The 25702-nt window shown below is 34.3% G+C and overlaps 1 protein-coding gene across 1 annotated transcript; it reads left to right on the top strand.

The window, feature by feature from the left end:
* The first annotated feature begins 473 nt into the window (after positions 1-473).
* On the top strand, positions 474-25702 carry LOC145245932 (uncharacterized). Its single transcript, XM_080107682.1, has 4 exons — positions 474-629; positions 15579-15872; positions 18808-19267; positions 22544-25702. Exons 2-3 carry the CDS (start codon positions 15635-15637, stop codon positions 19155-19157), a joined length of 588 nt encoding a protein of 195 aa, XP_079963808.1. The 5' UTR covers positions 474-629; positions 15579-15634; the 3' UTR covers positions 19158-19267; positions 22544-25702.

The raw sequence follows: 25702 nt of genomic DNA, 5'->3' as shown, positions 1-25702 counted from the left end.
TATATTAGCAAAACTATGCAACCTCTGGTCGCATATTTTTGCTGGTTTCATTAAATGTTCTTGTTAGGGTGAATCTAAGAAAAGGTGACCAAAATGTCTGCTGGAGATTCATAAATGAAACTTGGTGGGCAAGTCAGGTATAAACTGAAGGTTTTTTTTGTTTGTTTGTTTTTTCTTCTTCTTTTTTTTTTTTTTTTTTTTTTTTTGCCAAACAGATAACATTGTGAATATTCTAAACGATTTTTATGAGTGGCATTCTGGGGACAGGAGAGAGCGATGTCAACCAATGTCACAATAGTTTGTTTTTTTTTGTGATTTTTTTCTTTTTTGCTTTGTTATTTTTATTTATTTATTTATTTATTTATTTATTTATTCTTGCTTTACTTGTTTCTTTAATTCTTTAGTTTTTACTGCGACTTTCGTGGGGTGGGAGTATTCACTTTATTGAGCGCCGTTTTAATTCTAGTGGCAGTGAACAACGACAGAGATTTACCCCTCTATGTAAAATTGGAATGGTCCATATATTACAAATTATTTTTATATACAGCCATCTTCACTCATATACATCAATTTTAATCTTCCGGGTTTATCTGAGCGGAAATGTTGAACGGCAGAAGGAACCGGTCAAGGTAAGGCGTTCACATTTGTTCTTTTTATTGAGGATTTATTTTAATCGCAGAACTTTTTCGTATACCGGAAGTAAAATAGCTTACACGCATTTATTTATATATAAAAAAAAAAATGTGCTTGTTTAGAATTGCATTCATGAGAACTTGCATTAAAGAAAATGCAGAAAAGTTCGTGATGTACCAATCCATCACGAAAGGAAGATGGCATGTGGCAAAAATCGCGTAATTTGATTAAGTAGGTTTTTCTATTCATCAGACGTGCTCCATGAGAGAATCTATCCGCCATGTCTGCTTGAATTCAAGGGCGGACAACTCAATTCAGCTCTTTCCTGTATTCACTGAGCGATAAATACTTCATCGCTAAAAATCGTAGGTACTCTTGCACTTATTGATCCATGCTAAAATGTTATTTAAAAAGCCATTCTTAACATGGGGAGGGTGTTTTGTCCCTATTCTGTACTTCAACCTTACAATTGAATAAAAATAAAATAAAAACTTGGAAATACGATTTTAAAAAATAGCGCGGATCAGTAAGTGCTTTAGCACAAAATCGTAAAACTTTTTTTTTTTTTTTTTTTTTTTTTTTTTATACAACTTTATACCGTAACCAAGCGTACTAAAGTGTCGTTTCCCGAGGCCAAATATAATGGATAAATCAGTTGGGTCTGGTATAACAGTTGCGAAATTTTCCAAAATCGCGACCCCCATCTTAGTCAAACAAGATTATAAATCAAAACCCGTGTGTCTGAACTCTAGTCTTGGTAGCCATGTTCGAAGTATACATCAGAACATTCCTGCCCCAATGGAAGCAATCCCTTAAATAACCAGTAACTGTCATATGCAATTTCCAGCAGAAAATATATTTTAGAAGTAAAACGTTACTAGGTTTGCCCAGTCCAAAACTAATCCAACTCTCCGATCTCCAAACTAAATCGAATGAGATTTCCCCCCACCCCCACAAAAGGGTTTATTTTTGTCTTCTAAATAAGCACCAAATATCTTTCAGATACCGGTATACCAAATAACTTCATTTATTCTTCTCTGAACACTAACCCAGTCTAACTTCACTATTCTATAGTGGTAATGATAGTATAGGCGTAGAATACAACAAAGGTAGTTTCACCGAAAATGACAGAAACTAGTGTTTGCGATTTTAAAGTAGAATGGAAATGGTCTCAGCAGTTCAAGATTTTAAAGTCCGGGTACTTTAAAGAGAAGCCAACAAACTATACGAAAAATATACAAATATTACCGTAGCCAATAAAAGTTAATTTTATACCTACCTGGCTCCTTTGTTTTGGTTTTCAAGTAATTTTTATTGCTATTTAGTCAATAAGTTTTCCGAGCAGATTTGGAAGAAGCAAACCTCGTTTTGAATTTAGGTTGTTTTTTACCAAAGTATTTTACGGGCGTGCCCAGCGTAGTATACTTACCCTCCATGTTAAGAACGGCTTCCAGAATCAACACCCGAACCTCAAAAGCCGTTCTTAACATGGGGAGGTTGAAGTGTTTATATTACACTGGGTACTCTGGTAAAAAATAAAAAAAAATAAAAAAATACCAAAATTCAAAACGAGGTTTGCTTCTTCCAAAGATGCCATTTTTTTCTCCCCCCCCCCACGAATCCGCTCAGAAAAATGTATTAAAGAGCAACAAAAATTACTTGAAAACCAAAACAAATGAGCCAAGTAGGTATAAAATTTACTCTTCTTGACTACAGTAACATTTGCATATTTTTCGTAGTTTGTTGGCTTCTCTTTAAAGTACCCGGACTTTAAAATCTTGACCTAAGACTCTTTCCATTCTACTTTAAATCGCAAACATTAGTTTTAATTTTCGGTAGAAGTACTTTCGTATTCTACGCCTATACTACGATTGTCACTACTAGAATAGTGAAATTAGACTGGGTTAGTGTTCAGAAGAGAATAAATGAAGTTATTTAGTATCTGAAATCTTTGGTTATTTATATTTGCACTTTATTAGGTATTAAACTTTTGTTGGCTTCTCTGCTAAACTACCGAAAGTCTTTAAAATGTAGTCTGACTACGCTAATCATGCTAATGCGAAACCAAGGGTTGATTACTTTTAAAGTTACCCATACGAAGCAAGAATGAAAAGGTTCATTCACTTACCGATTTAAGAAAATCGGTCCCTTTGAACAGTGGATAATTGTTACATGTTGGTATGTTACTTTAACTGCAACTAAACATTTAGCATTAAGTTGACTCGTTCTTCATTTTAATACTTAAATGTGAGGCATCAAAGTTCTATGGATGTAAAGACCTTTATTATCCAATATTTTCACTAGCGGCCATGGTTTTTTTTTTTTTTTTTTTTTTTTTTTTATAACTAAACAAGTGCTAATGCGCGTTCCTCGTGTGGTCCTCTCGCTCAGGTCAGCAGATGACTTTTGACCCTGATGGTCTGGCCGTTGGTCGTCGTTCTCCGAAAGGGCTTCACATAAATTCTCAGCTTCGTGTCGATTCTGCTGAAAATCAATTAGCTTCGCATGCACGCCAGAAAAACACTCGGAAGGTCTAACTACGAAAGAGTTAATTTCACAAAAATTACAAGTTTTTACATGTGCATCGTTCAGTTTGATTACACCAGAAACATCAAGATTCTCAAATCTTATTCTTCGTCCTTCAGGGTGGATGGAGGGGGAAGGTTGTGGCGTTCTTGGAGCATGTTTCTCGAGATTTGGCCGATCTGCTAAAATCGGCTTTAGCATTTGCTTAAATACTAAGGTAACATGGTTGGTTGGGGCAATCCACCAGACCAACCAGAATCTAACATGTCAAACGGGAACTCCCAACTCTTGCGTGTGCATCTCAAGTCTTCTATAGCCTGCGACTCTGGAACCAAAACCCAATTTCCACTCACACGCCCCAAAAGGTCAATCCTGTCACTCAAAGGCAAAACGTCTGAGCAGGTATCCCTCAGACCAAACGAATGTATGATTTCATTCCACCTTATGACTTATTTTTAAATCTTTACAAAGCACATTCATCCCTTATTACAGGTCACCTGCCGCTGTCCAGGATTTAATCCACGTTTAACAGGTAATCTAAGTATAATTACTCGGGTTTTAGGGGATCAATCTCCCCAATGGCGAGGAGTATCGCTCCTCCTAGATAGTCACGTCATACATGTTAATGGCAACGGATACTAAAACTGATCAAATTTCTGATGTATTACTTAATATCAAAACTACTTTCTGCCCTAAATTTGAATGATATTCGTTTTGCGCATACCCGAGAATCTAGTCATTAATTTCTAATCTCTCCCTCTTAGACGGTCCAAAACTATCTGAAAGTCCCGCAGTATTAGCCACGCTCCAACCTGTCCCATCACTAATTTTGGATCACTGTGCTTGTTTTACAATTACTCTAATGACAAGTGCTCAAATCTTAGCACTTGTGCTCGCCCTTGACATACATGGTCCCGGCTAACCTGAAAAGCAGCAAAACCCATCCCTTCACTGATTTCCCTCGATGAAATACCTTCTACTTTAATAAACTCTACGACTGCTAAACCTCGGAATTCCCTGACTCTACAAACGTGTAGAAGCTTAAATGAAATGTGAACCGACATCTTGCTACTTAACTCCCCCGCAGCCTCCTGTTAGACACTATTCCAAATAGTAGTCCTTTGTTCTAAGTAGCCATCTGCCTTGTTTGGGTGTGAAAGATTAAAAGATGCTTAATTTTTTTTTTTCCTCGAAGTTTCACAAAGTGCACTTGTCAAACTGGACCTTTTCCATTTAGGTCCTCGTGTACTTTAGTTACTTTATCAATGTTTTATCTTCAGTCTATTTAGTCGGCAAATGTTAATGTTTAAGTTGACTGGATCAACAATTCCTAATTGTTTTATCGTACTTTAGTTGATTTCCCTCTCGACATAAGGAATATTTTACTGCTGTTCGATTTCATTAATCTGTTCTATTCAATACATAATGCAAATATTGAAGTTAATAAAAATTCTTATGAAATAAAACCCAATTTAATCCATTCTCCCAAACCCCGCCCCCTACAAAAACTAATTTTTTAAAAATTAAAACTAAACTCTGGAAAAATACACCGAAAAGACACACACGCTCCCAAAAAGTGATTTGAAAAGGGAAGGTGAAAAAGTCTTTTTGGAAAAGACTTGAAAGACGGCGAAAAAATGACTCGTATGGTCCCCGAAATTCAATTTAACGATTGAACTTCCTAATACTTAATTCAGTTCGGCAAAGTAACTTTTATGGTCGCATTGGTGTTCGATAAAACTGACGTTTACCTGGATAATTTTGATGTTAAGTGCAAATAATTACGCCATTTGTTCCGAAGGAAGCCGCGTTTTCACTTTTTTTTTTTATTCACATATAAAACTTGTGCGTTGAATAATCTAAACGTTTGACTGTACTTATGCAGAGACGTTACCGTGCTATTCTAATAGTATTTTAAAGTTAAATTCGAGTATTTACGGTACGTTAAATTGTTAGATGAAAGTACAGTAGTTGCAAAACGTCCTCACGTTCCATGTTAAGAATGAGTTTCTAAATGATATTTCAGCACAGTATCTTTTACATAAGTCTTAGTTCTACTCTATTTTTGTAACATTTGCATATTTCAAACGTTTCTTTTACGTGTATAATAGAATTTTTTTTCGAGTGATTATAAAAATACATTGTTTTTGCCCATGCGTTCGATTTTGTATATTTGATTTGTGTATGCTTACTCATTCGTGTATATCTAGCTTTTTTTATATAGAAATGCCAAAATACTTGCACGTCGTGACTCGTGCACTGGTGTTTTCGCCAAACCTATATTCCATTTAATATTCTAATGTTCAAAAGTGGACATGGCGTATATTGAACCGTTTTAAAATGAATTTGTCGTGTCCTATACAATTAAAATCGGATTTTTTTTTTTTTTTTTTTTGAAAGCGTCCATCTAAAGTTTGTTATACATGGTTTAGTTTTTATATTACTAAACGAGGATTTCTAGTCAACATACAGTATTCTCACGGCTACCGAGAGAGAAGGCCGGTGGACATGACGGCGTGACGTCATTAACAGATCGACATGTAAGTAAACGGTGCCTAATGTTGTGTTCAACCACGTGGCCACGCTAATAGAATATCTTTTGCCTTGGAAAATGACTCATAATTTTAGGAAGGTAGTCCAAATGTGCATCTTTTTCTAAAGAGAAAACGATTTTCCATTTGGATAATCATGCAGTTGCAATTATTGCACATTTAGTCTCCTGTGCGTCATGAGTAAGTTGCTAGAATCTTAAATACAGAAGTAATCAACCATCTCAACAAAAATAACCTTAGTGACACTCAATATGGTTTCCGTTCTGCTAGATCTACAGATGTGCTTAGTTATATCGCATAGGATTAGCAAATCTCTCGACGGTGGCAATCTTTCTAGGTCAAGAGCAATTGCCCTATCTAAAGCCTTTGATAGGGTGTGGCATAAAGGTGTATTTCATAAGATCGCTAGTTATGGTATAGCTGGAAGTCTTCTCAATTATTAAATCATTTCTTTCTGATAGGTTCATAAGAGTAGTTGAGGGGCAAAAATCAGAAGCTCACAGTATTAATGCCGGTGTCCCTCAGGGGTCCATCCTGGGCCCAACTCTTTTCCTGATCTACATTAATGATCTTCCAAATCACATCCTTACATCATTTGTAGACATTTATGCTGACGACACTACCATTTATGGTAGCACATCTAAGACGGTAAACGACCAAGTTCTCTCCAATTCTCTCTCCTCTGATCTTGAGCACGTAGTACAATGGGGAAAGGAGTGGCTGGTTACTTTTAATGCATCTAAAACCAAGCTTCTCTCTTTACATCAACATTCTAATCCACATTTGCCATCAATTGAAATGAATGGCTCTCGTCTTCAGGAGACCTCAAGTTTTGACAAGCTTCTGGGCTTGACCATTACTCCTGATCTTAAATGGAACATGTACATCAAATCTGTTGCAAAGGCCGCTGGAAAAATGGTGGGATCTTTCTATCAATCCGGTAAATATCTCACTGCTGATGTTCTTCTCTATATAAGAGCCAGGTACGTCGAAGGATGGAATACAGTTGCCACATCTGGGCAGGAGCTGCTAGAAAGGACTTGTCCTGCCTTGATAGAGTTCAAAATAGACTTCGTAGCCTCGTAGATGTCCTTTTCTCCTCCTTGCAACCTCTCTCACAGATGTTGTGAGTTTGACTCTGATATATCGTTATTTTCATGGAAAGTGTTCGACTGAGCTTCAATCTATGGTCCCCCCTCGCCAAACTTTCACAAACACTCGTCTAGCTGTAAACACTATCAATAATTCCCCTTACTCTTTATCTGTGCCTAAACCTAAACGTAGATTCCATGAATAAAGCTTCTTTCTTAGAACTGCACGCCTGTGGAATTGTCTTCCGTTTTCCTGCTTTCCAGCTGACTACAATGTGGTTGTGTTCAAGTCTAACGTAAATAAGTTCTTGATGAGCCGTTCCATATAAGTTATCAAATTTACCAAATTTTCATTACTAATTACTATATTGTCCAATTTCTACTGTACACTCTTTAACCCTTATCCTTGAGTGGCCTCTTGGCCTTGATAATGTGGTGATGCCTATGTAAAAAAAAATTATAACGGTAAGTGGACTTTTTAAACTTATTTCTATCGAAAGTCGGATATTTCATTGCAATTTTTCTCATTTTAAAATTTTAGAATATTTTCTGTCTTTTCTTTTAATAAAATTTGAGTATTCCCAAACTTAGCATTTTTCAAGACTTTAACTATGATGAATTCAATATTTTAGCACCGGGTGTAATATATTTGTAATATTTAACGTAAAATGTTTAACTAAATCTGTAAATTTGCATGAGAGAAATGAAATACATTCTCTAGTCTCTCCCGAGACATACGTACATTCATCTTAAAAATTAACTAATCGGTTAAAGTTTATGAATTAAAAAAAAAAGTACATTAAACTTTAGGCCAAAAAGTCAAAAGCATTATTTGAATATGCATGGAAAAAATAAATGTAATTAAATAAAAATACTTAATGTAGAAAATAAAAACGAGCACGGAATAAAAGTATTAAACAAATTTAAAAACAATTCAAAATAAAATACACGCTCGATTACAAAAACGTATGAGATGTATACGAAGAAAGTAAAAAATCTCGGAGCAGCCATTAAATTAAAACCCGCTTATGCAGGGTTCATGTTCCCCGTGAAGTGCCAAAAAAACTGTAGATCACCTCTACTGGCACCATACCAACTAGTTGGGAAAGGTGGAAAGGCCGAGGTGGGAGAGTACTAACCAAATCTCCACTGGAACTGCACAATTCAAATCTGGTACCCTGGAGGCATTTTGTCACCCAACCCCCAGGAAACGCCAATGGCCGATGCCAACAAGAAATCAATGACAAACGACTGTGATAACGTGTAATCATTTGCAGGAGGGGTCAAGAGGTGAACACTGGAAATCTGGAGACTTGTCTCTGTCTCCCGCGAATACCACAGGTGACTGCCAGTGAGCGATCACGATGACCTGTGATTCAACTCTTGTGAATGTCCCTTCCCAAACTCACCACCACCCTGATTTAATATCGATGTTTATTTTCTTAGTTTTTAACCAATGTTCACATTATGGCATGATTGTCTTTTAGTAATTATGTGAACTTCATTTATGTATTCTGCACTGATATGAAAATGAATACCATAGCGGAGTATAGGATTCCTAACCATGTAACTGAAATTACGCCCAGCATTTTAAAAGATGGAGGGGAAATGGACATAGAACGGAAAACCAAAACTTTAAATTTAATTTCTGTATTAAAAGTATGTTTAAATATTTCAACATAATCTTGTGGGGGAATTCAACTTCCTAATAAAGGGCACTCTGGATAGGAACAAATTTTTTTTAAATTGATTTCTCCACCTGCCGAGGGCAGAAAAGGTGAATTGCAGCATCAGAACAGATACTAAGGTTATCTTGTCCCAAAAGCCAAAGAATTTTTTTAATTGCCCCCCCCAATTTATAATTCAGTTTTATCAGTATTAGATTGTGCTTTCCGGCTGACTACAATATGGTTGTGTTCAAGTCTAAAGTAAATAAGTTCTTGATGAGCCGTTCCATATAAGTTATTAAATTTACCAAATTTTCATTACTAATGATTACTATATTGACCAATTTCTACTGTACACTCTTTAACCCTTATCCTTGAGTGGCCTCTGGGCCTTGATAATGTGGTGATACCTTTGTAAAAAAAAAAAAAAAAAAAAAAATTACGTAATTTTACATAACTATTTAATATAAGATAAATATCTGTTTCGTTAATCTAATTGGGTTCCTTTCTATTTAAAATGTTAATGCTTGTTTGAGAAATTCCCTTATATAGTATCGACAATGACGGTTTGACAAATCTTGCCTACATTGCTGCAGCCTTTTTAAGTTAACAGGCCTTATCTCTGACCATGGTATTATGCATTTAAAATCTTAAAAAGCAAGCTTGAATTCACAATTCTGAATAAACAAAATGGCGACCAAATTTTATCTAGTATTGCTTCGGCTTATTGACATGTGGACAAATTTAAAATTAACTTAATTTTACCTGCATAATACTATACTAAATGGAAATGATTCTTCATTTAGTAACCTACTAGATTTAAGTTCTCTAGCCGCGACCTTTTTAACCTGAGGTATATACATTTTCTTGCATCTTAAAATAAATTCAAATGACTGTCAGAGGCTGTGAGTTCCGTTATAGAAGCGTTGATTTAATTTGAATAAAATGCGTATCGGGTACGTTTTGAAAGCTAAATCACAATGTAATATTACGAAGACAAAAAGTTTACTTGAAATTTATAATATAAATATATCAAAACTCCATCCTCGGTACTTTAAGCATTTTTTTTTTCTTGCCATGTTGTAAAGTTGACTTTCTCAAACGTACCTACACTCCTGGCGTTAATCTCGCGTAGCCAACGTAGTGTTGGGCATTTCAAAATACAACCGCTGAGACAGCGCGTGGATCTGATTTCTTTCTCCAACATAAGATGTACAAAATAAAAATTTTATTTTTAAATTTACAAATTCGGTTAATTTTAATCTGAAAGATGACTATCGTTTTCTGATACTAATAATCATTAGTTTAGTCTTAAAATACTTAACTAGTAATAAGTAATACTTGTTACTAACTTAATTAGTATCCCAAAAGTAACTGATCTTAAGATTCGACCATTTAAATAATTTAGTCTGAAATTTAGCAAAGTATGGAAGATTCAATCTATATACTCAACGAATTTTACCTAGACTTGAAATTTGGTATACAGAGTATTCAGACCTGTGAAAAATTACCTTTTCATCCGGAAAAGGTTGCAAATGGGTCAAAATTAGTATTGGGTGTCATTGGATTTTGATCTAATAACTGTATCACGACTGCATGCGCGAATCTTTCACATGAAAACTCTTTTAATAGTGTTTGAAAACGCTTAAAGATCGTAGTAAGCTGGCATAATGGTTATCTACTGACTCTGTCTTTAGGTTTTGGTTTCGATCTCTGCTCGAGTATTTTTCTTACAAGTGAACTGTTTAGATAATACTCGCATGCACATGTCCGTTCCTTTCTCAAAGAGATTTAACGTTTAATATCTGGCAACGCCGGATACATAGTCTTCTACATATTTCTAATTTATATACAGGATTTTGTAATACGTTTATTTAATTTCATGTAATGTTATATCGTCTGCAGACGTCACTTCCATTCCGATTGTTTGCATTTGAATCGGTTCGATCTGTAATTCATTTGCGAAAATTTTAATATTTAAACTTTAGCAATTAATGTTCTCCTTGCGATTAGTTTTCACTTTACTTCCGGTTGTTCCTTCCTATTTGATTTTTACGGTATCTTTCCTTTTTACGTAAAGGAAGCCCCCCCCCCCCCAGATTAAAAGCTTATCTAAATAACGTTAAAAACATTAACATGTAGCGGGACAACCGGTAGTGAAGTAGAAACTCCAATCGTAATAACCGCAGTCACATTGTGATTGTCATAACGATGACTTCAACTAAAAACTGAGTAATAAGTGGGGGGAAAAAATGAATTTAATAACTGTCTGAAAGTATTAACGTAGAGTGCAGTTCTTGTAAGTGTCCCTGTCCCTTAGAATTTAAAGATTTCGTGAAGTTTAGCGTTGATTTAAAAGCTTACACTGACTGCATTTTTCGTGCGCAAAATACGTCTTTACACTTGTAAAAAAAAAATATAAGATCGGCAGTCTTCCCTGTGAAAATTTTACCTCGTAAATTCGATAAGCGATTACATTTTTTAACACTAAATTTAAGAGCTTTTTCGTCATAAATTCACGCTTAAAGATTGGTACTTGAGCATTGTTGAAATGTTTAGAAAACCCTTAAAATGGCGAGGGTGTCTTGTAATTCTGTACTTTCAATTTAAGATATCGTAAAACTATTTCAATTGTCATTTTTAAAAAAAATGACACGGTAACATAAGTGCATAAGAACTAAGATTGAAACTCTGGATAGTTTTTTTCCCCCCTTTAAATAGAATTCAAGACGTGGTTTTTATGACTGCTCGAACCGTAATTTTAATTCGATTACGAAAGTTTCATTTTAAAATGTTAAGTCGCACATTTTCATATCGGCCTTTATTCATCTCGGAATTTAAAACTTGATGTCCTTCATTTCATAATGACCATTTTCATGTATCTCAGAAAAATGCAAATGCCTGGAACTTCGAAATTTTATAAACCTGAAACAAATGCTTTAGTTTTTGCTTTTTATTAAAGTTAGGCGAAATATTTTCGGAGGAATTCTTTTTACTTATTGAAATGTCTTCGCCTCACTTCATCGTGTGGAAGTCTTCATAAATGAATTGTCATAAAAGACCAATTGCCACAAGATTTAACGTTTCCAGTGCTTTTATAAAACTTAAAATATTTTAATTTTAAATAAATGAAATTTTCATTTGTATTAAAATGGATTCAATGATCGTTAATTACTGTAAATTTCGAATTGATTTTCCTCACCTTTTTTAAACGGTGTGGTGTGGGTGTTATAATAAAGGAAGCGGCAAATAGAAAATAAAACTTAAAAAACGCATTCTTGAAACTCTAGATGATTAGGAACGGTGCAGAAGTAAATATTCTAAATGTAAGAATCTTTTACAAACTAGAGAAAAACCTGAATATCGAAATCAGTTTACGAGTGTAAACTAAAATCTCGGCTAAAAATATGCCGAGCATTTTTTTGTATAGACTACAAGACTTGCCCAATAGAAATCTGACATTCATTGGGTGGTTTATACCAATATTCTAATTGTCGATGACTCCTGTCAGCTATTTTTTCTTTTTAAAGACTGGTACTATTCTTTTTAGTGACTCTTTAAAATGACTTGAAACACTTACAAATAAGGAGTAATTTCTCTTGCCTTTGGTAACATCTGTTTTGGACTACTCTTTAGTCTTGTCTATATTGCAAAATGCCCTACATGACATTTACTGCTGATTTAGTCCTCTTAATCTGTAGGAGCTGAAAATGCGTTCAAGATTGTTTGAAACTTCGTAACTCGTTTTATTTTATTGCTTGTCTGATTGGAGGCAATTACGAAACGCTTTCCTTAAATATCAGTTTAGATATTGCGAAGACTTTAAAAGCGGCATACTCTGAAAGTTTTTCACATGATCATTCTGAAATGATCATCCACTCCCATCCCAGAACCTTTTGTAAGGAGCTTTTTAATTCTGGTTTGGAAATGAGCAGCCTTACGTGTATACGAAACTGACTCCTTACTATAAAATCTAAATTACTTTACTCGAATCATTCTCCATTCTCCGAATGGAGAATGATTCGAGTAAAGTAATGATTTCGTGTAGACGCTTATGCATTAGAACTAGGAGTTTTATTAAATTGAAAATGTCACGTTTTAATGCGTTTTATAAATCTGCGTATTTACATAAAAACCGAGGAATCGCGCTATTAATACAATAGTGTTATTGTCACGCTTACATCCGAGTCGTTTAATTGTTATATAATTCTACTTGTAATTTTACCAAGAATTCTTCCATAAGTTTTGGTTTCGATTAAAGCTGATGGCACAAATCTTTTAAACAAATTGTACTAAGAATTCATAATTTCGGGTTCGATTATAATTAATGGCACTCATTTATTTCGATAAATTTTATCAAGAATTCTGCATAAGTCTTGGTTTCGATTTTAGTTGATGGCACTTTAATCTCTTATAAAATTTATCAAGAATTCATAAGTTTCGATTATAGCTGAAGGAAGTAAAATTTTGGGATTCGGTTTAGATTCAACCTGATGAACCCAAGTCATATAGATATTTTTTGAAATCGCAACTTTATAATAAACACCGATAGAACACAATTTTATTATATACGAAATCCGCAAGAATTAAAATATATTTAAGCGTATTTTATCTGTCTACGCCGTCGTCCTAGCTTGGATAAATACTTTTGCAGTTTTAACAATAGCTTTTCTTTTTTTTTTTTTTTTTAATATGCACCTCCAAATACCCAGGCAACGCCGGGCTGAAATGCTAGTATGTGTACAATATATATTGTATAGAATGTGTTCAAATGACTTCAGTAAAATCGAAATAACAAAGCATTACTAATTTAAATGTGCAAATAAAATAAGTTTAGGATACAGTAAAACCCCGGCATACGGCATTAAAAATTAGTAATAAAATACAGTACAATAATATAATACACATATATATATAATCAAACATAACACCGGAAAGCGGACAGATACCGTAAGCAGGGCCGGAAAATCTTCGTAATCTGAAAAACCGTATCATGGGGCCACCGTACTACTGTAGTATGGAATGTGTAAGTTATGAAAATAACTTTTACATGTAAAAAAGTCAAATTCAAATATTTTGAAATGTTCGAAGTTTTTTTTCAATAACTTAATTTGAAATTGACTTTAATATTCTTTAGAAATTTTAAGTCTATAAATAAGTTTTGCCTCCCCCCTCCGAAGATAACAACTTGTGCCAAAACTGCTGAGGTAAACTACAAAATAACGAACAGTTGAAAACTAAAATATTCGAAAACCTAGCTTTCGAAGTTTCATATCGACTTGCGGAAAATGTATGGCCGCGGAGACAGTCACTAAACTACGATAATACATTTTTTTTTTTTTTTTTTTTTTTTTTTTCTTTAAGGACGGTTTGGCAAGGAGCATGCATTTCGATTTAGGGTCTGTGGTAGAGTAAATGTCTCTTCGGTGCGAACATCAAATCACCTACTTTACATAAAACGGTGTGATTGCAAAGCTTTTACTTGCTCTCACTATTTATTAGAACACTTATCCTATCCATACCTAACTTAGACTTAAGACTCTAAATTCACGTTTATGGGGATTTTATGTTTACGCTGTAAATTTGTTTAGTGTACTTATGTATTCCATACATATAAGTTTGTCTGTGTGCATGTTTCTGTTATGTGCAATCATGGGGTTTTATTTGGATTCTTATACAATAATGCACACCTTATTCTTAGTCTTCCTACATACTGGCTGTAAAATTACTTTTTTTTTTTTTTTTTTTTGTCTCGTCACTTAATCAAGTACTTAAAACTCCCCACTCTTTGCTTTTCTTTTTAAAGAAACTTTTTACTCAAACGCCTTTGCTTTAAATAACCAGTTCTGGCCTATAATTTTAACACAACTAAAATGTTTTGAAATTTCTCATAACTTCATGTGGAAAACAATTTTAACTAGGTTAAACTTGCCACCTCTTTAACTTTGACTCCGTATTTAGTGAAAATGTACGTACAGAATATGACCAAGCGTGACTGTCGAGCATGAAACCCAATTCAAGTGGTGTTCTGCCTGGTTCAGACATTGACGGTTATGACTCTTCGAGGCATTGGTGAATTATTGTTAATAACTCGTTCATGCTGTTTTCTCGAAAGCGTCTTGATGTATTGCCACTGCTTTCTTTGCAGTTGTACAGACAGCTGGTTGCAGTTTCTTTCTGTCCGAGCAATGTCCATACTGGGAGATTGTCCTGACCATTGTACTCGAAGATCTTCTGCTGGGTACGAGATACGAAACCATGAACATCAGTATTCCTAATTGCTTCCGTATTACATCAATCACCCGCTTTCCTTGGCCTCGCCTTATCTTTATCGGAGGGGGGGGAGCTGAAGTGGGTACCCGACCTTACCCAGGAGTTTCCAGACTAGCTGAGGGAAGGAGGCGCCTACCTTTTCCTTTAATAGTGCTGTGCTGCCACCCTATACAGTGCCTACTATTCCTAAATAGTTACCCATCTGGTATTAGCCAGGTTCATCGTTGCTTAACTTTTATCTGACGAAACCGGTGTCAACGTGATTATGCCGTATGCGGAACCCAATTACGATTACTTAAGTATTCAAAGATGGCCTAATATTTAAATACAAATATAATTATGCTAAAATGACTGACACGTTGTATTAATTCATGCAACTTCACCGATGTTATCAGTGTCATTTACCTTTATTACCAAACATGAATGAACCAAAATAATTTTAAGTATTCTAAAAGAAACGAAAATTACAATTCAAACTAAATCGCTCGTACAATGTGATTATATATAATCCCACAGTTATACTTAACAAAATATTGTAAATGTTTGCCCAAATGACCCAACCATTGAGCCGCACATTAGAACTCATAATCTGGTAGAAAAAATGAAATTTTAAGCTGCAGTTTCAAAATCGGTTAGTTTGGAACTTGTATGTCTTAAAGACACTGGAAATATGTAATTTGGATAATCTTAAAAACAAATTCTGAAATCTGACTTGTTCCTAAAAATATTTTATAGAACAAAAGTATTCTCGTTATACATCAATACATCAAAGTACATCAATGACGTGTAATTGACTTGGTTTTCTTTCCATTTAGTGTATTTTTCTTTATTTCTAGGTTTGCGAGCAAAAACGATAACTAAACTTAAAGGCCGACAACAAAAGGATCGTAAAATGCATCTAATGGAACGTGATCAGCAAGTTAGGAAGACTTTGTTCAAAAAGTGCGATTACCAAAAGATAGAAACTCTAAACCAGCCTAATGATCTTTCAGGATCTCTACAGATATTGAGTTGCCATCGTCAATCCAGCTCCAACTATGCTGAAATTTTTCAGATTCGAAAAACCAATGCTTTACAGAAGCATGCTCTGTATTGTAAACTACGTATAAGTAAAGTGGACTATCCTACAGGTAAGTTTTAAATTTTAAAAAAATGCTACTTCGAGATAACAATTTCATATATTAATGTTATATCTGGATGTTTAGGGACGGGGGTAGCTTTAGTGGTTGAACGTGTTATTAAACTTTGTCTTTTACAAAAGATAAAACTTTTTGTCCGGGCGCGTTTGGAGATGGAAGGACACTTCAATTTTAAGATCCTACGTTTAATGTGGAAGTTATTGATACTGAAGTAAAAAGTTTTTTTAATTCAAGTCTTTATATACTACTTATGTATATAGAATATCAGTCGCAAGGTTAACTAATTTATCAATTATCAAAAATCTACAGTAACTGTTAATTCAATGATTGCTTTGAGTTTAAGTTTTATTTTCTGGGCAAATATTTTGCATTTAAAATCTTTAGGACATTTTATTTTCAACCACTTTTGATATCTTTTCTAAAGTGAAAAGTTAAACCGTCTTAGAGTTACTTAAAGGATAAATTTTTATGCAAATTACAGAAATGTTAATGTTTTATGAGTTGTTTTAAAGTTGCTAATATGTTTACATTCAATTTAATATTCAAAGTATTTCCATTATAACTTTGAAGCGATAACACGCCGATATAGTATATTACTAAATGTAAGAACCTCTTATACTATCCATCGTGGCTATATTTTCTTATAACGTTAAGAAAATAGGACCTTGTACCAACTTAAAAATATTACAAGGAAGTCGTCACTTATGAAGGCCCAAAACCACTCGCGGATAAGGGTTAATGGGTGTAAGATGGTCACGGAGACAACAGCGCAGTGACCGTTAGTGTTGGAAATTGTATGGAATTCGATTAAGGGGGGACTCAAGAACTCGTTTACATTGGACTTAAACTTGTAGGTCAGTGAAGCGGTTCCACGAGCAAGTAGTTCTAGGAAATAAGCTGTTTATGGAATTTGCGTTTAGATTTACGCAGGTAGTGGGAGAAATTGGTAGTGGTTGTACCTAGATGAGTGCTTTTTTGTGAACATTTCGCAATGAAGACCATATGTTGTGTAGCGGAGGTTCATGTGGACATACACGTCATCCGAACAGAGGATGACATTTGTATCTGTTTACATCACGACTGTGACGATTCTTGGACTTCATATTAATACGGAGCTGAGACATTTATGCAACAGTTAACACGGATAGAGAAAGATCCATTATTGATGGAGACACCTCCCTTGGAAAGGGTTACACAATGTTCATTTAAGATGAAAGACAAAACAATTTACCTTTCAGTTGTAATGACACGAAGACAGTTACAAAACATAGACGGTGATTCTTTATTCATCAGCCGGCTGATTGATGACTTAGGAATTCAAGCTTGTATGGCTACATGGTCTACTCTTTCCGCACTTCGCCTCTAAGGGCATCAGCTTCGATGTCCGACTCTCGTCTCTGATTCTAACTTCGAACCCTGTCTCTATATATTGAGAACCTCCTTATAACGTCAGGTGTGGTCAACCAACCTGACTTTATCACGTTTCAATTTGCCCGTGCCCTTTGCACATGTATTTAACACTTTATAAACAAAAGAAATCCGTAAATTGTATCCTTAACCTATTTCTTGCATAACATTTTCAACTTTTGTTATTGTCCATTCTTTTAACTGACATTTTTAAATATCCAATGATCTCAAATAATGGACAATCGCTCTGATGCAAATATTTAGAGAATAATGCAAATCTTTCTGCATTCCTAGGATTTCAATATCTTAACACTTGCCTACTGGGTTCGATTCTAGCCTTTTCCTAACATTTTCAAACTTATCTAGTTTTGCTTTCTTACTTACTGGGGTCTGTCCCTTTTCATAACACAGATTGAAGATAGAGCAAAAAACGGGCTCGCAACGTGCCTTCTGTGGGGGAAGAGGTTTCAGGGAGAAAGGGGCATCTAGGTTTCGAAGTCTGCCTTGAACTCTGCAAGGTAGGATGTGTTCAGAGTAGCCCCCCCCCCACATGCGGAAACGTGCTCCATTTTAGGAATTATTTCTCTATACAGGTAGAGGATTGCATCGGGAGTTAGATTCTTTCTGGAGCAGTAGAATTATGCGACCATTTTTTTTTTTCCAGCGACTGTGGCAACAACTTTGAATATGTAACTGTCGTCGCCATAGTACATAAGTTAGTTAGGGGGTTAAGTTTAAAAATAAGTGTACCATTTTGTTTGTCTTTGTTTGCCATGAATGTTTTTCCAATACGATAAGTCGGTCTTCGGTTTCTTAGTTCAACTTCAAATACCATAACAGTATGTAGATTAGTCAAGACTATAATGAAATGAAGATTTTTAATACAGGGCAAATAATTGCTCTTTATTAAAAGGCAATTGTTTTAAATTGAAGAAAAAAAATTGATTCTAAAAATTCCCGATTCCGATGAAACTGTTATAACGAAAGCGCACAAAAGAACACGGCCAGATCAAAAAAGTAATCACCTGTGCAACTACAGAGCGCCCCCCCTCCACCCAACGAAAATGTTCATTAAATGCCGTTTAAGTTTTAAAATATTGTTTAGGGGGTCGAGACTTGAATAAAATTTTTCAACAATGTTAATTTAAAATTAACATTATTGGTTAAAATATGAAACCAATTAAAACGTAATTTTCATGCTGGCAGACTCTGCTTTTTTTTTTTTTTTTTTTTTTTTTTTTTAACATTAATTTCCTCGTCCCGCCATGCATGACTTCTCGTAATGCCCACGTCTCTAACGTGCGTTTCTTTAGTCTTTTTTTTTTCTTTATCATCTCTTGTGCATCTGTATACGCGCGTCCGCGCAGTTACAATAAAAGTTCATTTTAATGAATGTAAAATTTACATCTTAACTTGCTTTTTTAAATATTTATCAATTAAAAATGGGTTTAAATTTTCCAATATCCAAAGTATTTATTTAAATTAATAGTCAACACTAATTTTCACTTTAACATTTCAGCATGTAATTGTGCCCAAACACGGTGTTATCCCATGCAAGTATCTTTCGATTTAAACTCCCTTTGGGACGACATTTCGGTCGAAGAAGTAAGAAAGGTTTCTGAATCGAGGTCGGCATGTGTCATTAAGTATCAACGTTTACCGTTACCCAGAAACTCTAGTGTTGCCCAGAAAATCTCCAAACCCTACAGACAATGCCCCGCTAAAAACTGGAGGACGCAACGAATCTTTGAATCCACGGTCTTGGACCGTGATATTCCAAGGAACAATTTTCCTATCGCCAAAAAACGGTCATCTAGATCCCGTTTATCAAATGTTAAACTGGGTCAATCCAAATCTTCAATCAAATAAGAATCTTTGGAAATCCGATCATGAGAAAAACACTCGCTATCGATTAACGCACAAACTACCAGTTCAGAGCATAATCGATATTGCCAATCGAATAACCATTTTAAAGAAAGGTAAGTATTTCTAAAGTATTTTATCCGAAATAGAACTATTTCGTATAGTTTCCGGAATATTTTCAATTGTAATTTAAATTCACGGTGGATCTTTTGACATGAAATATGCAAATCAAGACGTAAACCAAACCACAATGCGTGGATGAGCAAAAACAAGGCAAAAACTTTGATTAATATCAAGAGCGGGGGGTCTTTAAATTTATAGCCTAAAACAATAGAAATTAATACGTAAATGCGATGCAAAATACGAGTCGCAATGTAAGAAAATACAATGAAATGGATGTAAGTTATGTGAACCGACATTAAATGTCTACATTTAAGACTGACATAACGGAAAATAACTTAAAGCAGCTAAAAATGTTGAAAAATACCATAAACTGACCTGCAATGTGTTTGTGTCGACATAACCAGTCAAAAGGGATCTAACAAAATAATTGTTCGTCCACTGAAACTTACTTCTCCTTGGTACTGGACTCGAGCAGTGCCGATTCAGGTGGTAGGGATTTAGCAAATCTTACCTCACAAATACACACGTTGCTGTCTTTTAGTGTCTCTATTGTCTTTCAAGACTGAACGGAGGCGACAATGAAGTTCCGACGAATGTACCCGTGTGTATAATATATATTACATATATATATGTTATATATATATATATATATATATATATCCTAGTTAAATTTTTTTTAAAGAATTTTCCGCCAATATGAATGTTATATCTACACCCCTTTATATTTTTAAAGTTAAATTTCTTGTTTAATTTGTTTTTTCTCTCAAATTAGAATTCTAATTAAAATTCGATACAAATTACCAACTGAACTATACACATACTATGAAGAAAAATCCACCGTTTTGTATTTAAAAATCTTACTGAGGTCAAATTATAAGCAGCCATAAAAACAAATCTCAATTTCGTAACTTTGCTTTTATCATTTAGCAATTGTTATCTGGACATGTAAGAAAGTGAGTCTTATCTGAAGTGATTATCAATTTCCGAAATATGTACATCTAAATATTAAATTTTTGGAATATTACATCTCAAATCTTTATAGTTGTGAGCTCTGTAGACCCTGTTTATAAACATTGAACTATATTATGACTGTAATATTCGATAATTTTCATTTATTTGCAGAATTAAGGTTATGTACTTGTCTTGAGATGCAACTGAAGTTAAAACATTTGACTTTATAATATGCTAAATAGATTTTTCGAGACTGGTAGAATGGCATCATGATTGAAAATATACTAAATTGTCCGAAAGGAGGTAACTATTGGATCACGACGAGTGAACATTACACACGCTCACCAAAAAGGAGTGCATACATATGACAAGATGCAATGCTATCCCCTCCCCAAAATGTAATCCTGGGAGTATAGTAACATGCGAATGAACTTGTACTACACTCCCACGAAAGGAGAGGGTAATGCTTGGTTTGACACTACTCCCCCTCCGCAAATGACGATGTAATACTTTGGGCGATTATTTCCACTCTTCTAAAAATGGAGTATTAGTAGGATGTTCTTGTAACAGAACAGATATATTGCACTACCTATTAACAATAAGTTAATACAAATTTTTTTTCATTAAAAAAAAAATGCCTACTCGAAGAACGTTCTATACTTGTCGTTTAGCTGAGAATCAAGTGATATCAGAATACAAGTGTATATTACGTAATGCTAACCAGAAATATACGTTCCTGAATCTTTTAGATGAGGATTGGTTCTTTGAATTCTTCGGGCTGTCTAGAATTTCCCACTATATGGGAACCGTAAAAATGGATGGAGATATGTACGACTAGACTTAAAATAAGCTTAAGGCTCTTAAGATTCGTACTGCAAGGACCCGTGGCGCACTGGTAAGAGTACTTAGAAAAATCAATTGTAAAAGTAACCTAACGGTTCAATTCCTAGTGTGGGCGACCGAAAAATACAATTGTGAACTACTTTGGACTTCTATCCAGTCATGGTTGACGAATGAGAGCATACTACCCAGTGAAGTAAATAAATTCCAAAGTGCATTCGACAAAACAGCTGAAGAAGGTCGCCGGTTACATCGATCGAAACGTTATGAAAATGGCACTAGATGAAAACAGTAGTCCGAATCCAAATGATTAATCAAAAACTTAAATGAACATATAAACTAGAAATCCCCAAAATTGTATAAAAATTAACATTAATGGTATTAAGTTTTTATCACAATAAAATAAACTATTAAGATAGGTGAGGGAGGGGGGATTTCGGATTTATTCACTTAGATATTTTAAAATGCATTTTGCATTATCAAAATTCAATGTCTTTGAATACGTTTCTGAAATCTCAATTTTAGTGCAGGATAGAAGATGAACATCATCAGCATTCCCTTTATCAGTACGATACATGTAATATACAATGGAATTTTCGATAATTATAAACGAAACCAGTCAATCTTTCCCTTAAGGAGTCAGCTTAGATATATTTAAGGATGGATTAAATCTTCTTTAATCCGGGGATAAGTTTCGAACAAGTTTAAGCATATTTGATTCACTTCAATGAAATTTTAAATTATGTAGAACCATTAACCTGAATAATTAAAAATACTTGCAACGAGTTTGGTCTGAAAATAAGCTTCAAGAAAACAAGTTTCATGGCCCAAGATGTCAGCAACGTCCCCTGCATATCCATTCGCGATCACACACTGACGCCAACATTTTAAAAAATACTTGGGAATACAGAAATAGAAACTTTGATCCATAGTCTGAAAAATTATCTCGAGTCGTGCAAATACAGCAGTTGGAAAATTACTAGCAGTTTCCCGGGCTGATGTAGAAAAGCATCATATGCAACATTAAGTAACCTTCATGTTGCGATCTTACTCGTTGAACTATTAAGATTATAATGCTCTTCAACTAACTCTTAGCAATAGATTTCATTATCTAACGTGCTAGAAAAGTCTTTCTTCAAGACACAAAACTACCTTGTGTTCACATGCAAATTGTACATACGAGTACACTTCAAGATAGGCACTATTTTTTTAATAGATCTGCATACAAGTGTCTTCAGTATTTCCTTCAACAGTGCTCAATGCATGAGTAGTTTAGTAAAATCTGATTAGTTTATATCCACATAGTATATAGCTGACATGGTAACAATTTTTAAATAAAGCTGCACTTGGTCATTGTTAAATCACGTTTTATATCTAGACAGGATTAGCATATTTAATTTCAGAAATTGAGTATTTTAAAAAAATATTCAAAAAGGTAAATATGTAACCTTTTTTTTTTTTTTTTTTTAATCTTTCAGGTCTGGAGTGACTTCGACAGACTGCACGGTTTTTCTTGGATATTTTGAAGCGCCAGACCATGTGACTCTATTTCCCAGACACTTATTTTTATTTAAACTGTTAACTCTAAACCTTTTTAGAATCGGAAGCTCCGGTTTACTTGTATTTTTTATTTTCGATTTTTAACTTCCATGGTCGGATCAAAACTTTGAGCAGCAGAACTACCCATTCATAATATTAAATTAACCACTCTGGCTTCTTCCTAATCAAATGATTTCTACTTTACTCTGAAGTAGATTTTGTTCTGAAAGACCACACCCCTAAATATGACCTGGCAAAGTTTCTGGTACCTCTTGGCTAACAGAATGTGATAAGCCTATCATACCACCGCAGACAAATCTCAAACAATCCAGATCCTGGCAGGTCGATTTGCCATTGACCGAACCTTGGGTTAATCCTGGTTGTAACGGATTTATTAGGTGTACATTAAACCCCCTTTCCTTCGCCAGAATCTCGAATGCTTTAATTCCATTCGATAGGTCATAAGCTACAACAGTTCTCTTTAGACTTACTTGCATAACACAGGAGTCTTTACTTCCTTGTTATCCATAAGGATAATATAGAAGTAGATTTGCTGCAAAGTTCTGCTTTGTCCATCTTAACCTAAATACCAATTCCACAAAATTTATATCCAAACACAAAATGCATGTAATATAATATTAACCACAATATTTTATAGCCTCATAGAAAGCTGTCAATTTTTATCTGGCTTTTTTAAACGAGCATGTTCTACCCTTAGTGGCAGGATTTTTATCTTATTTAATTCTATGATTTTTTTTTCTTTTAAGAATGGTCTTAAAAGCAAACTTGTATTTAACTAGACGTCATAACGACTACCACTATTCTACTTCCACTTAATTAAAATTCCTCATTGACACGATATTTTTGCATAACAAAGTCTATATCCTACTAATGGATGATATAAAAGTACTTTGCTATTTAATTTAGTGCTAGTGTACGCTGTCAATTATGTGACAATGCTGAAAGTTACTGTCTAAATGTTCAAACATTAAAAAATGTTAAATATGGTTGAATAAATATGGTGAGGGGCGGGTTCAAAAGAAATGCTTATGGAAGTTAGATGGTTGTTCCATTAATTACAAATTACAGCAAATTTTATCTTTTAATCATGATTCGATCCCAGACTATAGTATACTTAATTTATTGTAATTGAATTATATAGGAAAAAGCCTTATGGAAACCAACGTTTATTGATTCAACTTCAGTATAATTAAAAAGAATCTCTAAGCAGTTTTGTACCACTTATGTCTACCCTCATACGAATATTAAAATCAAGATATAATGAATCTAATGTTTAGAATCTTTATTCTAATTGTAATCCAAATCCATTACATGATTTGGATTCTAGAAAATCTAAAAAGACTTCAACTTAAGGGGTCTTAAATTAAAATTCAGGGAGTCCTACTTAATTGGTGTCTAATGACTGAATCAAATTCCATGCAAATCCAATCCATTTGCAAATGGAAACTTCGGCTCTAATTATGTCCCACCCTCACCTGCCAAAAAAAAACTTGACTACAAAGGACAAACTTGGAATATTTATTGATGTCTATTAAAATCTCCCAAAAATATCGGATCTCAACTTCCAATTATGGCTCCCACCTATCTCTTGGCAAAAAACTAAGCATTGCTCCTATTATCTTTACACCTGTAGCTGTCCCAAAATCGATAATGATTCGTTAATTAGTTTAGTGAATCCTATACAGAAAGTTAAACCTCTACACCTTTTTAACTTTAAATATTTTAAACTTTACCGGATTTTTATAATTTTAATAATTCCAATTGGACACAAATACTTTTTCTCTCTGTCTCTGTGTTTTTGTTTTCTAAAAGATGTTAACATTTAAATTGGTTTATTCCAGTCCTCTTTTGAGACCTTGATCTAAAGATTGGAATACAAATGCAGCAATAACCTGATATGACCATGAAAAAGAAAATAGATGACTGAGGGACAGTTATTCTAAATTAATCGATTTGAGTCCACTTTTGCATTCGTTTTAAGGGAGTGGTCCCTCTTGAAATTATCAAAGATGTTGCACCCTTATAGATATGTTTAATATTTAGCAAGTCCTATATTCACTGAGTTGATGCAAAAGATTCTTTTCCAAAAATTTTAAGTATTTGGAACCAAGTATGGTTTTCAATTGTTTTTCATACTTTCACCATTCAGGTTTTTCTGCACTGCTATTGGCCTTTGAATACTTGTAATTAAATGTCTAAAGTGGCAATTAAAGAAGTTAGTTTTGCTAGGGTATCTGATGTCCGGTTCAATTTGATTTGACATTTTATTTTTACCAGTTTCAAAGTATTAACTTTGTTTCAAACGATGCTATAACTCTAACATAATCATTCTTTTTACTTTGTCTTTACCACGTAAAATGTGCATTGGCTATAGTAGTATGGAGTATATCTTGACATTGTCTTTATCATCGCTGTTATTGTTCAAGGTCATTGGACATACAATCCTCATTAGTACCAAAATTATTCTAACTATAATTCAAATCGATATTTCCTCTTCTGGAACCGAAATTTCAGTCCATCTTTTTTATAGTGAATCATATTTCACTCTATTTGAATATGTGCATATTTGGATTTACATAATTATTCTATCATTTTGACTTAATGAAAAGACTTTAAAACAGTTGCTTTGTTTTATAGGCAATATTTAGACTTCATTAAACGAACTAAAAAGATAGCACTGCAATAAGACATAGCCAGTCAAAAGCGGTCTAACAAAATGGTCGTCCACTGAAACTATGAGCTTCTGGTCATCCTGGAGGGGATGAGAACTACTCATCAATGAGTGCAAAGATGGTTAAGTCCAATCTATGCTTAAAGGTTGATGGGAGAATGATAGCTCATCTCGGGGCTTGAAATCATTGTTCTTTCTGTTCTGGCATAAAAACTACGCATTACCCCTATTTCTTATCCTTACACTTTTCTGTTCAGCCTGTGCTCCTCTGCAGCAGAATTCCTGTCACTTTTATATTGGCGCTCAGCATTGTGAACGGTGGACCACTATTTGGTGTTGTCTGCTCTTATGTTGAAGGCCGTCAGTTTCTATGTAGTGGGGCAGATTGAAACCTCTTTCACTTGGT

Source organism: Euprymna scolopes, chromosome 23 (genome assembly GCF_053919585.1).
Source record: "Euprymna scolopes isolate OS-2025 chromosome 23, ASM5391958v1, whole genome shotgun sequence".
Taxonomy (NCBI): domain Eukaryota; kingdom Metazoa; phylum Mollusca; class Cephalopoda; order Sepiida; family Sepiolidae; genus Euprymna; species Euprymna scolopes.
This window is presented reverse-complemented; position numbering and strand designations above follow the sequence as displayed.

Bases quoted from the DNA above. Each gene is read 5' to 3' on its own strand.
- LOC145245932 (XM_080107682.1), top strand. From the start codon at position 15,635: ATGCATCTAATGGAACGTGATCAGCAAGTTAGGAAGACTTTGTTCAAA. The intron at 15,873-18,807 runs GTAAGTTTTAAA...TTAACATTTCAG, and splicing joins TAAAGTGGACTATCCTACAG to CATGTAATTGTGCCCAAACA.